The sequence below is a fragment of the Stegodyphus dumicola genome, chromosome 6, assembly GCF_044657685.1.
Source record: "Stegodyphus dumicola isolate Sdum_Otavi_A_Nest chromosome 6, ASM4465768v1".
Lineage (NCBI taxonomy): Eukaryota > Metazoa > Arthropoda > Arachnida > Araneae > Eresidae > Stegodyphus > Stegodyphus dumicola.
Window position 1 is genome coordinate 216,425,707 of NC_140773.1, and position 17,061 is coordinate 216,442,767.

The window sequence follows — 17,061 nt, forward strand, 5'->3', positions numbered from 1 at the left end:
TGTATAATATTTAATAATTTGTAAATGACAACATTTACATTTAATATTTAGTAACTTGTAATTGGCAACACATTGGATAGAGATATGAAAATATTCTAACCTCCTTGAATAGAACTATGCAGGTATTGCATTTCTCTGTAATGTGTCTCTGTCTCATTCTATGATTATAAATAAATAGGTTCTAAAAAACTAAAAGTGCACCTTCATTATTTTATAATCTGGAGGGCGACTGAGGATATTAACGTGATGGATTGGCCAGCCAGATCTCTACACCTAAACCCCTTTATATATGTCGGGAATGCGCTTGGAAGGGCAATTGAGACTCTCTTTCTTCTCTCAGAACCTTCTGAACCTGAAAACCTTCTGAACGTTACTGTAGGATTGAAGCAAGCTGCCATACGGATTCATAAACTCTCTTATTTTCAGTGTGAAATTACGTTGTGAGAAGTGTATGACTATTAGAAAGGACTACACACACTAGAAGTCTCCTTTTTGTTCGATACTGACGCCTCAACTTCAGACATTACTGAGCCGATGAGTATCATGCATCATCAGGAATGTGTTGTCTCACAACGTAATTCAGACAGTGGTTTTTTTCTTTTTTTTCTGCTGTATTTCATCAACCTATATCCATGCCAAATTGCACTCAGATCTGTCCATCACATATGGAGATCATCGATTAAGTGCGAAAATTCTTTTGATTTTGAACGCCAGTGTAAACAATCCGCGTATGACAACTACGCATTTTCCATACAACATTTATTATATTAGACACGCGCAGACAAACATGATTTTTTTTCCACTGAGGAATTCAAACGATATTCATGAACTGTTCTGCATTTGAGATAAATATTTACGCCTTACTTCCCAATACTTTCTTAACTTATAATGTTAAATTATTAGTCTTTCTGAACTATGCTTAAACATAACCTTCCAATTCCAGGCAAATCTTTGGAATATGGTAACAGGTAGTTTGGCGACATTTTGGTAAGGCGATAACAATTACTAACTAGGACTTTAGCAATAATCTGAGAAGTACAGAGTTCCAAATTCGCCCTGTAAAAACAAATTTCTGGGCATGTTTGTTCCACTACTTTCTGGAAAATTCCAATCGTGATTTGGCTAAAGTGCAGAATCTCACACTTATTTTTTTGGCGCTTTTTACAAGAGTAAGAAGAATTGGATTTTTGTCAATTTTCTTTGACTTTTTAAGTGACATCAGGTCGATGTGTACATGGATAAAGCCAAGAGTGTGCGCAATGCAATTTTTGTGCACTTTTGGGATTTTTTTTAAAGTGAAAATAGGTCGACGTGTACATGGATACCGAGTATGTGCAATTCTTAAATTCGCCAAGCAGTGGGCGATTCTGCACTTTCCCCCGTGATTTTAGCTAATAAGCAGTTAAAAACGATTTCGCACCTAATCTTCGTCATGATTAAGCATTTTTGTTCCATAAAAGTATAAAGTTCCAGCATAAGGGGAATTCGGATAGCAGATTGTTGAAAAAAAAATTTTGAGTTAAAAAAAAAAAAAAATCTACATGTATTGAGCTTTATGTCATGTTAATTCTGTTTCATGAAATAACTTTGCTCTAATTAGATCATCTGAAAAGCCACAAATAACGTTATTATTTATTAAAATGGCCGTTTTCTTTTCAAATTACTGGAATTTATGAATTATATAATCATCTACAGCAGTGGTTAAAAATCTATTTTTGTTTTATGCATCCCTTTCGCCATTGATAGATACTTCGCCCCGTTTCCAAAATTCGAAAAATGAACATATATTTATTTAAATTTAATTTATTTTCTGTAAAATAAACAAGAAAAAATATAAAAAATGTTGATAAATACCAAAACTTGAACAAGAGTAGTTTTTTTATATTCATAAATTACTCCCCCCCCCCCGAAAATTTCTAGAACAGGCTTTGTTTGGCTGAGATCGCCTAAAATACTCTTAAAAGTCTATATAAAAGCCGATAAAAATGTTGTTTTAAATATGTATACTTATATAAATAATGAATAAGGACATAAAAGATTTTGCTTTGAAATGCATCTTTTGGAGAAGAGTAAATACAGTAGTGTTCTCTTTCATCCTCACTACGATATACTAACCGTAATGAAATACAATATTATTACTACTATTAATCTGGAGACGTAGCTATAATCATCAATAAATCCCATAAAAGTTTGAATTATCACTTTTGATAATTTTCCAGTTATAGATTTAGATGTAAATTTCTGTATTAAAACCTTTTCCATACTGATTTCTAATAAATATGGAAAAGATTTAATACAGGGTTTAAGTTTTAATTCCCCTCACTTTGAAATCAAAAGTCTATAAGCAAATCAGTTATTTGCTTGCAGACTTCAACAAATACTATCTGAAAATCGAGCTACTGATGCCCTCTCTTGGCTTTTAGAATGCATCATCTACCAGAGAAAGGGAATAAAATAAAATAGTTTGGATCTAATACATGTCTGCATGCATATTTATTCATGCTAATAGCAGATTTATATTCAAGAATCAAATAAAAATTACTTTACATACATTTAAATTCGTTAAGATCAATCATATGTTATTTAAATTTCGATAAAGGAACTTGGATTTCTTTATATATAAGTAAATGCATATGTGCACTGCCTTCGAAAGTAAAAGAATTTTCTGTCTCTTTAATAAAGCTAATATTTACTTACGCCGTACTAACTTAGACCGTCGTTCTCAAAATCCAACAGAAAAAAGAATCTACCGTTTCCAGAAAAAGTTGTTAAGAAATAAGGTCAAAGTTTTGTTTGTAAAAGTGTTAATTTAAATGATCTGAATATAGATTACTTTACCTATGTACATAGTAACGATTTGCTATAATAAGTTTTAATGATTTGTTAGACGCAGGGGTTCTTGACCGGTGGTACGCAAGAGAAAAACAGTTAGTACGCAAAGCAAAATATTTTTAACTATGAAAGTCAAAAATTAAAACCCCAACATCCTGATTGAGTTTTTTCTCTAACATTCGTAAATTTATGCGATTTAATCTTTGTTCAAGAGTGTTGGTGGTACTGAAGATTTTCAATTTTTGTTTAGGTGGTAGGCGTTAGTCAAAAGGTTGAGAACCGCTGTGCTAGAGTATTCTTTAACAAGACATCAACCATAGAGTTCCCTGAAACTACTTCACTCACGAATATGATCCTACAGCCAGAGCCTGACTAAGGGCCTTCAAATTGAATAGAAAGTTTATTTTACTTTCCTTAATGAACTTTTCCTTCTTTAATGAACTTTTTTAAAACAGAATATCACTACAGTGTAAAATCCGTCAGTTTTATGTTTGCTTCTTCATTAATATATCGTACGAACACAAAAAAATCTATATTTCGTAAATCCATGGCTTTCTAGGGCGGAATTCAACTAAGTTTTTGCAATTACGATGGACAAATTTGGCCAATAAAAAGCCTGTATTTTTAGATATTGCACAACACGGTATGTTTGCAAAAACACAGCTTCTGATTGGCTTAATTGAGCCATCATAATTGCGAAAATTTAGCTAAATTCCGCCCTAATGTCAGCAAGGATATGCATTTTGACAAAGTTAACAATCAGAAAACTGGATTTCGGAAACTTGTTATATATCTATAATGAGGTGAAAAATTTAAATGCCTCTATAAAGTTCGGTTCTTCATTACTGAAGTAGTGAAGCAGAGGCAAGGCCTCCAAAGAAGTTTTTGCCCCGGACCCCAATTAGGCTAAGTCGGGCCCTGGCGACAACTTTATTAATTTCAAAAGATTTAGAGATTTCATTAATTTAGAGTTCTTGTATACATCTACTAATGACTATAGTCGGATAGCGACAGTGTACAGTTCTAAAGACATTTCATTATTTTATGCTCCGTGACAGCATTCGACAATATCTCCAGAGATTCAGAACCTTTTCTGCCGAATCGGGTGCCAGAATCTAGGGGAGGCAAAATTTTAGAATTTAGGAAGAAACCGGACTGCAAAATTCTGGAGTAGCGGAGTTTGCGCAAAACGCCTTCCGCCGGCTCCCCTCGCAGACGGTTATAGGTCTGTAGAATTTCCAAATTCCAAGTATTCCAATAGATATAATCCTCTTCTTTCTACATACGCAACGAATATCTTTAACTTTTCATATCCGGCTCCATCGGCTGAAATGTAAAGAGAATGAAATATCGAAATTTTAACAGGAAGATGTCAATTCGGAATGAAATATCACGATATCATTATTTTTCATTCCAGAATTTTAATACGAAGATGTCATTTTGACTTAAAATTTCAAAGAGAAACTATAAATTTTGAATAAAAATATCTGGATTTAATTTTTTTTTTTTTTTTTTTTCTCCGTGATGTTTTCTATTCGCAGTTACACGAATATTTAATAAATATGTGAAGTCTGAAGTATGCAACTTTGGACTTCAGATAATTCCATCATACATCTAATTTTGAAGGTAATTTGAAACATCTTATTACAGGTAATCAAAAAATTTGTATTCATTTTGATCTGTTAGGTTAAATACAAAAGGAAACTGAGACTTCTAGGAAACAATATTAGGAAACATTATTATCTAACACTTACCACATGCTTAACAATCACATCAACCAATCGCAGGCTGACAACACATGTGGCCAGGTAGGTTTTGGCTGTGGAAACAGCGATTGACACGTTAAACTTCCCTTCGGTATAAAGCCGGCGAGAAGAGTAGCAGTTTTTTTTTTTCGTAATGGTTGTAAGAATGGGTCCGCTGCTGCAATTATTCAGTGTATTTAGTTTATGTTCTTTAGTATTATCTAGTGATGTTCTTGACTTTTCTGGTGCTGATTTTGAAGATAGAATACTTGAACATGATGCTATTTTAGTAGAATTTTTTGCTCCTTGGTAAGTATTGAGTAGTGTAATGTTTATATCTGAATGTAGAAAAGTGTGCAGATTTTTAGTGTTTTACTCATAAATATTGAATAAATGACTTTCTTTAATTTACGTAATCTAATACATAATTTCAGGTGTGGCCACTGTAAAAGATTAGCGCCCGAATATGAAAAAGCCGCTACGACTTTAAAGAAATCCGATCCACCTATTCCTTTAGCGAAGGTATGTTGACAAATACTTTGTATTAAAGCGATATTATTCCGCATTACCTATTCGTAAATTCGTGTGAAGTTATTTTTTGATAATTCTAAAGTGTTCATTTAAAAGAGTCGCGTTTCACGGAGCGATGTAACGCTTTTGATAACTTTTGTATCTCATGTGAAATAGCTTTTTATTAAATTTGTCTTTAATATAGTATTATACTTTCGAACAGAAGTAGAGTTCAAATTATTTGAAATTTAGTGAGTGTATCCATGTTTCGCGAATGTTCAGTTATCAAATCCTGGTATAAAAGGTGGTCTTAGCAGTAGTAAGATTTTGATGAATAGTTTTAATTTTTTCTGCATGAACAAGCATTAATTTTTGATGATTACTTCTTATGATTGGAATAAATAATTAAATATAATAATTTTATTTTAGAACTTGACAATTTATAATAAAACTTGGATCTTCCTTGATTACTCCTACATTATTTTATTCAGTCTTCAGAGTGTGTAACTATGTTTAATAATAAGCATGATAAATTTCATTCAACTTTTTTTTGGCTGTGATTGTTTAATATTGATGTTAAACTAAATTACATTTAATGCAGTTTAGTTCCGTGGTTTTTTGTGATAGATTTAATTCTCCAAGGGTTATGAATGTAAAATTCTGCATGGAATTGCATAACTTTGGCATTTTGCACCTATCTTTTTTTAAGAAATCCTTCTGCATTTCTATTACTCTTCCCATGTACACTGCTAAACTTGACATAGCGCACAACCTCAGTATTGTGCATCGACTATGATGAAACAAAGGGTTACTAGAATAAAATCATTCTCTTTGAAAAATTTCAGTGTAGCATTTTTTCTTTTGACATCACTATTCTAAAAATATTTCGCAGAGTTATTTTGTTTCTTGCATTTATCTGAAACTGTTATTGTTTTGAAGGTAAAGAATTGTTACTTTGACAAATAAAAAGATTTGATCATTTAGTTTTATTGGCTCATATTTGAATAGTTTTAATTCTCGTTTGGAATGCTCTTTGAGTATCAGTTGTGCTTAGCTGTCTGTTAGCTTAAATTGTCATTGAACTATAAATTTCTCAACTTTTGTTTATTAAATTCTTGTTTTTTCTCCCTCCCTTATATATATATATATATATATATATATATATATATATATATATATGAAAAGCTGGTTATACCAGCTGTTCATTCGTTTAGCTGTTTAATTTTATTAATTCTATTGTTTAAAGGGGATAAATATCTATGGAGGCATTTCAGGAAGTATTGTCAAATATATGACATGGACATTTTTGAAGCTGTCATATCATTGGGTGTAATTTTGAAAATCCATACCTCAATCCATACACCATGTTTGTGTGTTTTTGTCATGAGTATTTAAAATCTGTCAAGCTGAAGATTGCATTAAAATATTTGTGGATTTAGTTTCTTTAGCTGTTCAGAACAAGGTTGGAATTGTATAAGGTTATTCCCTCATACCTGGTGTTTAAAATTTCAGGTTGATGACAGCTGCATTTTATTCTAGAATTCATTTCCAGGGCTGTATGCCCAAACACGAAGTTAAGAGTAATAGAAGATGCTAGTGAAATCAAAATATCTCAGGCTTGAAATTTTGTTTTGTGAGTTTAAATTTTTTTCATAATTGAAAAATGTCCAAATTCTGTTAGCAAGAGTGGTATGTTACCAGAAAGTATTTTCAATTTCATTAAATAATGTAATTTATAAACAAATATCGCCCAGCTGTGATTATCAGTGTCTAGATATAAATTTTAATTCTTATTTAAATCCATATTACAATTAGACATTTAATTTTTTAGGAAAATTAAGTTATGTCACTTTCAACTGGTTTAACCTTTTGAGGCCGAAGCTTTGGTAGCAGTAAAAGCTACCAAAGGACGAGGAATCTTGAACCGAATGCTTTCCCCCCTTTAAGAAATCACCTCCTATTTGCAACAAAGATTCTTGTGTGTAGTTTAATAGATTTTCAGAGGGGTGCATCTATGTCGCAAAAGGAAGACCTTTGAAAGAAATAAGTGGTTAAAACTCTAGGGACGTCAAATTTGACATTTCACTCCACTTTTAGCTTGGAAAATGGGGGGAAAAAGACATGGCCACTAAAGTAAACAACCCCGTCTTTTCAAAGAGAGGACTGTATAGCCACTATAATGGCCATCCTGTCTTCAAAAGGTTAATAGTGTAAAGCCGAAACCGATAAATATTCTAACTTTAAAAATTACTATCAAATAAAGTTATATTTGTTTTGACTTTTTAATGGAAAGTATATTTATATGCCTATTGAAAATAATCCTTTTTATGCATGTTATCTGATGCTTATCTCTTGTGATCTGTATATATATGAATATATGGTAAATCCTTTTATTTAAAATGATTCTTAGTAATTCAATCTTTTGAATGTTAAGTTATATTTTCATGTAATTGACTAATATCTTTATAGGTGGATTGTACGTCTGACAATGGTAAAGAAACATGTTCAAAGTTTGGTGTTAGCGGTTATCCAACTTTAAAAATATTTAGAAATGGTGAATTCTCATCTGAGTATAATGGTCCAAGGGATTCTGGTATGTAAAATAGCTTTTTTAATACATGAGTATCTTTGAAGTAATTGTATTTAATTTAAATTACCTTAATGTACTGATCCTAACATTTTATTAGTGACACGTGCTAGATATTTGTAACTAAAAGAAAAAATTTAATTTCATTCGGAATAAAAGGCAGGTTTTAGTTTGAGATGGGTGTTAACTTTAAGGTTAGGCTAAAAGTGTTAAACCTTTAAGTGCCATATGATACTATCTTAGTGTTATGACATTAATATGAAGTATTTCTAACAGGGATTGTAATTTGTGCTGAAAATGCATTTCTGGTTAATTAGACATTCAGCTATGATTAATTATACGAGGGTTGGAACTTTAATAGTGGCAACTATTTATTTACAAGGAATATAAAAGTGATTCATGTCACCATGTTTTACAGTCCTTCAATATAGTCGCCAGCATTGTGTACAACCCGTTTCCAATGATGTGGAAGTCTCAGAATACCTATAGCAGTGCCTGTTTTATTGATAGTTTGAATGGACCGGTCTACTGCCGCAAGAATCTCGGGAACAGTTTGGAAGCGAGTGCCACGAAGTGGTTCCTTCATCTTAGGAATTAAGTCATAGTCACAAGGGCTTAGATCTGGAGAGTGTGGTGGATGGTAAAGCACTTCCCAGCCCCACCGCTTGAACAAATCAGTCACAGCTTGCGCTGCATGAGGCCGAACATTGTCATGTAAAATGAGAGGAGCATTCTGCAGAAAGTGTCGCCGTTTTTTTCAAAAATGAGCAGTAATACTGCGCAGTGACGGTCTGCTGTGGGGGAACAGTATGCGTTAGGATGACACCATCACAGTCGTACATGAGAATCGCCATAACTTTCACATTGCTGGGGTTCTGATGAAATTCCGAACGTCGTGGTGACCCGTGATGACGCCATCCGTTTGATTGGTGTTTCAGTTCTGGCTGGTACAATCGGGCCCAAGTCTCATCCAGCATAATGATACGGCGTAAAAAAGCATCTCCTTCGCACTCATAGCACTCCAGGTGGGTTCGGGCAGCATCGTATTGTAGCCATTTTTGCATTTCCGTCAATTGATGGGGAACCCATCGTGAAGCAATTTTTTTCATGGACAGGCGTTCCTTCAGAATGTGCAGCACAGTCGTATGCGCTAATCTTGTTTGTCCGGCCAGCTGATAAATCTTTTGGCGGCGATCACTATCCATTAGTGCGGCAACGGCTTGCACGTCTGCATCGCTGACACTTGGACGACCTGGCTGCAGCATGTCTGCCACGTTTTGGCGTACTTCGTTGAATGCTTTCACCCATCTTGCTACGGTTCTGTAAAGTAATGCAGATTTCCCGCAAGCCTCTTGAAGCCCTTGATGACACTGTCGGGCTGTACGACCTCTGGCACATTCAATTTTTATCCAACATCGTTGTTCTTGTTTTGAAAACATCCTGACAGCACTTACTTTAGACCGCGAGCTAATACAAGGATCCGTTCTTCGCGTCACTCAGCATGCGCGTGACGTAGGCAGAATGAGTCTTTTTGCTCAGAGGTAAGGTAGGTATGTAGTTTACGTGTGGTATACGCGATATTCTTTGGTTTTGTTGCGTAGTGTTTTTTTCAGCTGTGTTGCCACTATTAAAGTTCCAACCCTCGTATTAGTTCAAACATAAATTAATAATGTGTGTGTACTTGATTTTAATGTTAATATCACTGTATACTTGGCAGTGTCCAATTTTATATTCAATGTGATATATGCATTTGATAAAGCTTAATGTAATACAAAGTCCAAGGTCAGAACTTCAGCGATTAATTCAGCTTAAGTTTAGTTAGAGTGACATAGATATTACAAAATATGAAATAGTGATTTAAGAAATAATGAAGCATTTATGATTTAAAGAATTGAAATAAGAAAAAATCTCAATACTTGTGTGCTTTTATTAAATATTTCTTTGAATGTAAATTGTTTAATTGCTTCATTTTTTACACTAATACTTTCTCTTTAATATATATAGACAGACATAACTTGTTCAGTTACAAAGTTTCTTAACATGTCCATTGTTTAAGCCCTGTAACTGCCACTTTGAAAAGTTCCAATAACTTGTCAATCTAAATTTTTTTAATCTCGACCTCTCTAACATTTCATTATCAGTAGCAATATTTTCTGGATTTAGAGCTGTATTACAGATTTAATTATTCATTAATTAATGATTTGGGCATTGTCGTTGCTATGAAAGCTTTGTTGTACATCTTCATTTATTATTGGAGAAGTAAATCTCATTTTAATATCTTTATTAATACTTCACATTTAAAAATTTTGTTAATTTGAAAATTTTGCTTTTTGTTTGCAATAACTGAATACAAATATTCAGCTGTCATCATAAAGCTTGGCTAGTATCCATTATACACTATTGTTGATATATCATGAAATTAGTCACTAAATTGTGCCTAGCAACTATCACATGTTGATGAAGTTAAGTTTAAATTATATTATTTATTTTACTTGCATCTATTTCCTGCACATGCCTAAGGCTTGTCGGGATCCCAAAGAAGTAATTCCCACGTATACTCAAGGCTTATCTAGGTCTTGTGATACACATTTTGTGGCTTGCTGCAATCTCAGTGGCACTGAAATTCTGCTTAAATTATAAAAATTTTGTTATCCCATAATTTAATTGCTCACCGGTGTTTCTAAATTCTAAAAATTTTGCCTCCCTTAAATTTTAGTGCCCAGTACCAGCTCTGGCACAGCTCAGTTTATCTGAATAACAAATTGGTTATTCTCATATCACACAGGACTAAATGTAATCTTTTCCCCTATGAAGATCATTTACAAAATATTTCTCTTTGTTAATGGACTCAACATTTCACAGTGAAGTTAGCTGAAGTCTAATCATCGACAAACATGATGTCAGTGTGATGGTTACCATGTTGTTTTGTATTCAGTTACCAATATTTTAAAAAAATGTTTAGACTTCGCTGTCTGACTCATTTCTCAAGCTGCACTCTGTTGATAGTAATGCAGAGGAGAAAGCAAAATATGATTTTCTGTTATCAGTGTCTGTCGGTGCCACTGCATGTTTTATTATGAAAAAATATCAAATTCGCAAGCTTTAAGAAAAATTTCGAAGGGGGGAAAAAAAAAAAAAAAAAAAAAAAGGTAAGTGCTGATGATCTGGAAGTCTGAATTTTAGATAATTCTGGATATTGGACGTATGGATTTTAGACTTTGAACTGTATACAATGTATTTCCGAGTATAAGCCAAAAGTATTTTTCCTTCAAAAATTTACTCAAAATTCATTTATAAGCCAAAATGAGGAGGGGGGGGGAAACAACATTCAAACATTTTACCAGGAGGGTGAAAAGTTAGCAAGCAGGTGGAATATTTTCCAATCAAGTTGCTGTAAGTAAAATGCCAGATGCCAGTGATGATAGTTTAAACTCCAGTAACCTTATCTGACATTAACTTATTTTCCATATTTATTTGTTGCAAAGAACTTGTAGGATGCATTCTTTGTTTGTTGTCTTGCATATGACCTGTGCTAGTCTTCTGTGCTTTTTTTTTTTTTTTTGTCTGAAAGACCATTAGAAATTCTTACACAATAAATTTCAAACTATAGAAGATCTTTTTTGCTGAAAATTCAAACAATATGGCTGCTTGGCATTTCTTCATAAATGAGAAACAAGTTCAAAAGTGGAGAAAAGATATCTTCATTTAGCAAAGATGCCCAAATCAAAAAGCGCAGCATGTGGTCGTTGTCTGTTAGTTGAGCACAAATTTCATCAACATCGGATTTTTCGTTTTGATAACGATGCAACAAACCAGTAATTTTGAGGATAAAATTGCTCATTTCATAAACTAAATTTAAACTAAAAAATAAAGTGCTATACAGTATAAAGTCCATAACCCGGACGTCCATTATCCGGAATGATCTATAATCTGGACCTCAAAGCCACAAACTTGCGTAAAGCGTTTACGTATGCATGCTTCCAATAGAAAAATAAAGTAAACAAAGAAATATTAAGCTTTTTTTTTTTGTAAATTTTGTTACTCTTTAGATCATAATTGCTCTTTATTTCATAAATTATGGTTTCATATTTTTAATTGTATAATTTCTGCATGCCATCTTACCAGATTTAAATTCATGATCTATAATCCGAAAAAAACCCTAATCCGGAATAGGTGAAGTTCCAACGAGTCCGGATTACGGACTTTGTACTGTATTTGGAAATTTATCGCTTACATCGGCTAACAGAAAAATACCTACCATTTTGCAAGATTAATGGATTCTTATATAAGCAAACCCTTGTTATTTGGTTTTATAAAAGGTTTCTGAAATTTTTGACTTGTACACAGAAATAAATGGTAATAAATCTTCTAAATTATACTAGAAGCCATTTGCAAGAAGAACAATAGAAGCGATTTGTTAACCATTTGCAAAGTAATGACATTGTTAAGTAGATTTGTTAAGTAGATTAAACAGTGACCTTTAATTTAGTTTTAGTAGAACAGCTCAGCTAGCTAAATGTTTTTACAGGTTTTTGCTATTCATAACATAAATAAGTAAATTCTTTTTAGGTAATCTTCTTTGAAATTACCTTTTCCAAAGCAAACAGCTATGTTTTTTTGGATTATCTGTTAAACTTGATAGTTGATCAATGGTAAAGCATTTAAAGATTACCATATTTGACGGCATATAAGACGCACTGGCATATAAGATGCACCTTTATTCAGACGGCCACACACAAGGAAAAAAAGTTTCAATAGCGTGGTTTCTTTTAGTTCTCGCATTTCGTAAAAGCCAAATAAACAATTATTGAATGCAATTACCTTCATGTATAAGACTTGTGTCCTTCACGTATAAGACGCAGGTAACTTTTATGAGACCAAATTTAGGAAAAAAAGTGAGTCTTATATGCCGTCAAATATGGTATTTGCTTAAATTGAAAGATATCTTTTTGAAAAGACCTTTAAAAGCAAAATAGGGTAAATATTTTAGTTATGGGAGGAAATCTGGAAAACCTCATATGGCAAGCTCATTCAGGTATTGAAAATTGTAATCAAAGCCCTAAGGGTACTTGTTAATGAAGAGGTGATATAATGTGTATATGAAGTCGTTCTTAAAATCAAATATTTTATAATTTCTTTTGAATATGTTACTTAAATTTCAGAATTTTTTAAAATTCTAGTTAATTTCATACTTTAAAATGTTTAGATTCTTCTCATTTAATTATAAAAATGTATGCAAATGATGTGTATTTTGAATTTTTAGATGGTATTGTTAAATATATGAAAGCTCAAGTTGGCCCAAGTTCTAAAGAACTTTCAAGTCTTGAGGAAGTCGAAAAGTTCTTAAAAGATGATGTAGTTGTTATTGGTAAGAATGTGTCTTCATATTTTTTTATATCTGTTGGAAGGGTGATGTGCAATTTATATATTCTTAATTATTTTGGATTGGTCTTATTGCAATAAAATTGTTTAATTGCAGAATTTAACATGTGTAAACTTTCTCAAAAGGTCAATGTTTATATAAACGTCAAAAATCGGCACTACGCAAAGACAAAATAGCAAGTCGAATTGCACAAACACCATATCCATGTGCACATTCACTTATTTTCACTTAAAAAATCCCAGAATTGCACAAACTAGGCATTGTGCACTCCCTTGACTTTATCCATGTACATGTTGATGTATTTTCACTTTAAGAAAATCTGAGAATTGCATAAACTTGGCATTGTGCACTCGCTTGACTTTGTCCATATGTACACATATATTTTCACTTAAAAAGTCAAAAGGAGCATCCAATTCTACAGTAAAGACAAACAAAACATGCATAATCTCAATAAACTACATTTTAAACCAAACGTTAAAATAACATAAAGTAAAATCTCTTATTTATCTAAGCACTACACAAAGCAAATAATCACTTACCATATTTAGAAATTTCTTATCTTCAGTCTGTGAAACATAAAATTCCTTAACAGCATCCTAAAACTTTTTAAAATTATCTGAACTTGAATCCGTATATCGGCGTTGCCACATAAATTCACAAAAATAAGAGTCAAAAATATCCTTCGTAGTTTCGGACTGTTGGGAAAATAGCTAAGTAAACCTTCATTTACTCATCAACTAATTAATGCTCTTTTTCCCTCTTGTTCCAAATTGTACAGAAACTTCAAATTAATCTTGCCACATTCAACCATTCTACTGTCTAAATAACTTCCTAACCAACACATACTGCAAGCCTTTACAACTCATCCCATATTTTAAAATTTACCCCAATCATGCAACCAATTACGTCTTGGGTTTCCATAACATTCAACTACTTAGGTTACCATAAACGAAACAAAAACTTGGCGATAAATGAAACAACAACTTGGCGATAAATAAAACAACTTCGTGATAATGCAAGTGGTACCCTTCAGTCTACTCTAACCTCATAATGTTTAAGGTGATCAGAGAAATATAAATTTACAATGCAAAATTGTATCGCGTTAAGTCCAGCATCACTAGTTCTTATAAGAGAACTCTAGCTTTTGGAAGAAGTGTTGGATTATATGACAGTAACTATTTTCAATTCTTAAGTTTTGGATTAGATCTTATTTTGCCTGTAATATATATGCAATCAGTTTGCATTATATCGGATTTTACAGACTTGAAGACTCACCTTATTAATTTTTAAGCAATTTTTTAAGAACAACATTTTTATTATTAGATTCCAAAGCCAGATGAAAAAAAATTCGTAGTTTACAAAACCAAACTGGCCTTTAAAATGTCATTGCCTGTCATCGTCAAAAAATCGTCACCTGAACTTTCTTCTTTCCTCTTCATCATTGTCATTGTTGTTCATGTACAAGATGGTCTTCACTGCCATTGAGAGCATTGTTTATATTGCAACCTGTAGAACCAATCAACTCCACCTTTAAAGTCCAAGTTCCACTGTAGCGCTAGCTTACAAGCATGTGTTTGAATTTTTTATTAATTCTAATGCTATTTTGATGATGTCCTTGAATCCATTTCAATACATCTCATCTTCTAGTTTTGTCTATTTTGCATTTTATCCTCTATTTGCACATTTAGTCTTCCTCATTTTTTCAGTTCTTTACTACCTCACGAATTACAAATGTTTTTTAGTTAGTGAAGGGCCAAAATGACGCTCAGCTGCTGTTTCCATGTTCTGCATATGCTATTACTTTCAATTTATAGCCTGTATCATATAAACTTTTTTCCATTGTGAAACTAGCTACTAACAAAAATATTGTACTGTTATCAATAACACAAATCACTTTCAGTTCAGTTCACTGGCACCATTGACTACAGTGATGCATCATAGGCTAGACAGTGTTCTGAGTTTGTGATGGCCGGGCAAGAGGGAGGCAGTGTTGCTAGTTGTTGCCAGTTGAATCCAATGTTGCCAGATAAAGATAGGTTTCCAGCAGCATCAAATATATATAGACATTTTTATATTAATTTCAAGTATAAGACTTTCCTGAATTTTGGAGGCAATTTTTGAAAGAAAAAGTCCATATTATAGTCCTTAAAATATAATGACCCTGTAAGGACCTAATGAGAAAGACTATGTTTAAATGGTATGGGAAGTTGGCTTGAAAGTTGGTAAAAAATTATTTAAATCCATTAAAACTATTGATTGAGAAATCAAATTGATATTTTAATTTATGACGTGTAATATAAATTTATAATTGGTATTTTCTGATTATCAGCATCTCCATTTTCAACATGCAGTGAAATTGCTCTGTTTTTGACAGATTTTCATATATAAATGCATCATGGCAATCAATATATTATATTGTCAATGTTTGAGTAGATGTAGATTTGCATGCTTTTTATTTAAGTATTTTGCTGAACATTATCCATTGGTTATAAAAATGTGAATGTTGATTTTACAGACTTTTGTTTTCTTTATAAGTTTTTAAAAATAATTCTTTACTTGTGAGTTTTAAATTTAATCAAATGAGTATTTTTGACAGTTTAATAAAATGGTAAGAGAATTGTAAACCTTTTGTAGGTGTGCCAATGATCAGAAGGTACAGTGTAGTCAAATTCTGTAAATTCAAAATTAATATTTGTACATTTCTCTTTAATTCATTTAATCTGTATAATAAGGATTCCAGCTTTCTTTATCCTCTTAAGTGGAAATAACAAGTCTTGTCAGTATATATATATATATGTTACGGCGAAACACCGAAATCTGGAGAATGTCGAATTTCACCAGTGAATGTCAACATTCATATAGTCGCTTGGTGTATGTCCGAAATATTTTCTAAATACTCTTATTTCTGACTTACACCGGTAAATGTCGACATTCGCCATGTACTAATGGTGGATGTTGAACATATAAGAATATTATATTTTCTTCTCCGTGATTCAGTCGCAAAAAATTTCACTTGAGACTTAAAATAAGAACTTAATAACATTAAACTTAAAACACACAGTGCATTCAAAATGAGAAAGGAAAATAATAGAAGTTAAAAAGTTACTCAATTATGTGATTCAAATCTTATTTATTGCAACAACGTAAACTATTATGACACTTTGAATTGCAAAAGAGGCCCTTGTTTTTACAACTGCATTTATTTGTGTAACACTTCCTTTAGCAATGACAGCATGTACATATACTCCTCTTTTCGACCTACACCAGAGCATATCTGTTTGTCGACATACACCAGTGAGCGTCCGAATGTATAAGAATGTAATGAAATATTCGATCTTTCACCAACGTATTTGGTGAATGCTGACATTCTGTTGAAAGTCGACATTCTCCAATTTCGGTCTTTCACGGTAACATATATATATTTTTTTGTGTGTGTCTTAGACTTAGGTATTCACTGTAGTTAAATATTTAAAAAATGTGTAAATTTACTGTCTACAGAGTTGTGCTAAATTAAATCGGTTACAGGCATTCATTGAAAGTAAATCGTAAGGTAAGGGCTTCAGCAGAAATCAATTTTTTGATAAAATATTTCTGCTGAGGTATTTATCGATGTTTTATCTTGCATTCCATCTTCCCCTATCTTCATTGGAAGAATTGCAGTGGTTTGTGTAGAATGAGTGAATTTTTAAATCATTTTCTGGTGAATCCTTCACTCACTGTATCAGTTGTAACACATTACCAAAGTGTCTTTTGTAATTGCAGAGATTTTGATTTTCTCTTCATTATTTTTTAGAATGCTGTATCTTTTGTCCTTGGCTTTCTGCTTTCTTATTTTTACTATTTGTATATGAAATACTTTTGAGAAAAACTTTAGAAATTAATTTTAGAAACAATTTGCTTCTTTGCAGATTTTAAAATAGTTTACTTTAAGTAAAAATGCTTTGAAATTTAAAACATGTTTGGAGAAGATCAGTACTAACGAAATATAAGTTTAACTCAGCTAT

General features: G+C 32.3%; 1 protein-coding gene across 1 annotated transcript in view; it reads left to right on the forward strand.

Moving 5' to 3' along the window:
- The first annotated feature begins 4,672 nt into the window (after nt 1-4,672).
- The window catches only part of ERp60 (disulfide-isomerase A3), a 30,709-nt gene continuing 18,320 nt past the window's right edge, over nt 4,673-17,061 (forward strand). Inside the window, exons 1-4 of the mRNA XM_085819507.1 lie at nt 4,673-4,886; nt 5,012-5,099; nt 7,557-7,680; nt 12,938-13,042. Coding sequence (XP_085675633.1) covers nt 4,732-4,886; nt 5,012-5,099; nt 7,557-7,680; nt 12,938-13,042 — 472 coding nt within the window. The 5' untranslated portion in view covers nt 4,673-4,731. The remainder of the gene's footprint in view (nt 4,887-5,011; nt 5,100-7,556; nt 7,681-12,937; nt 13,043-17,061) is intronic.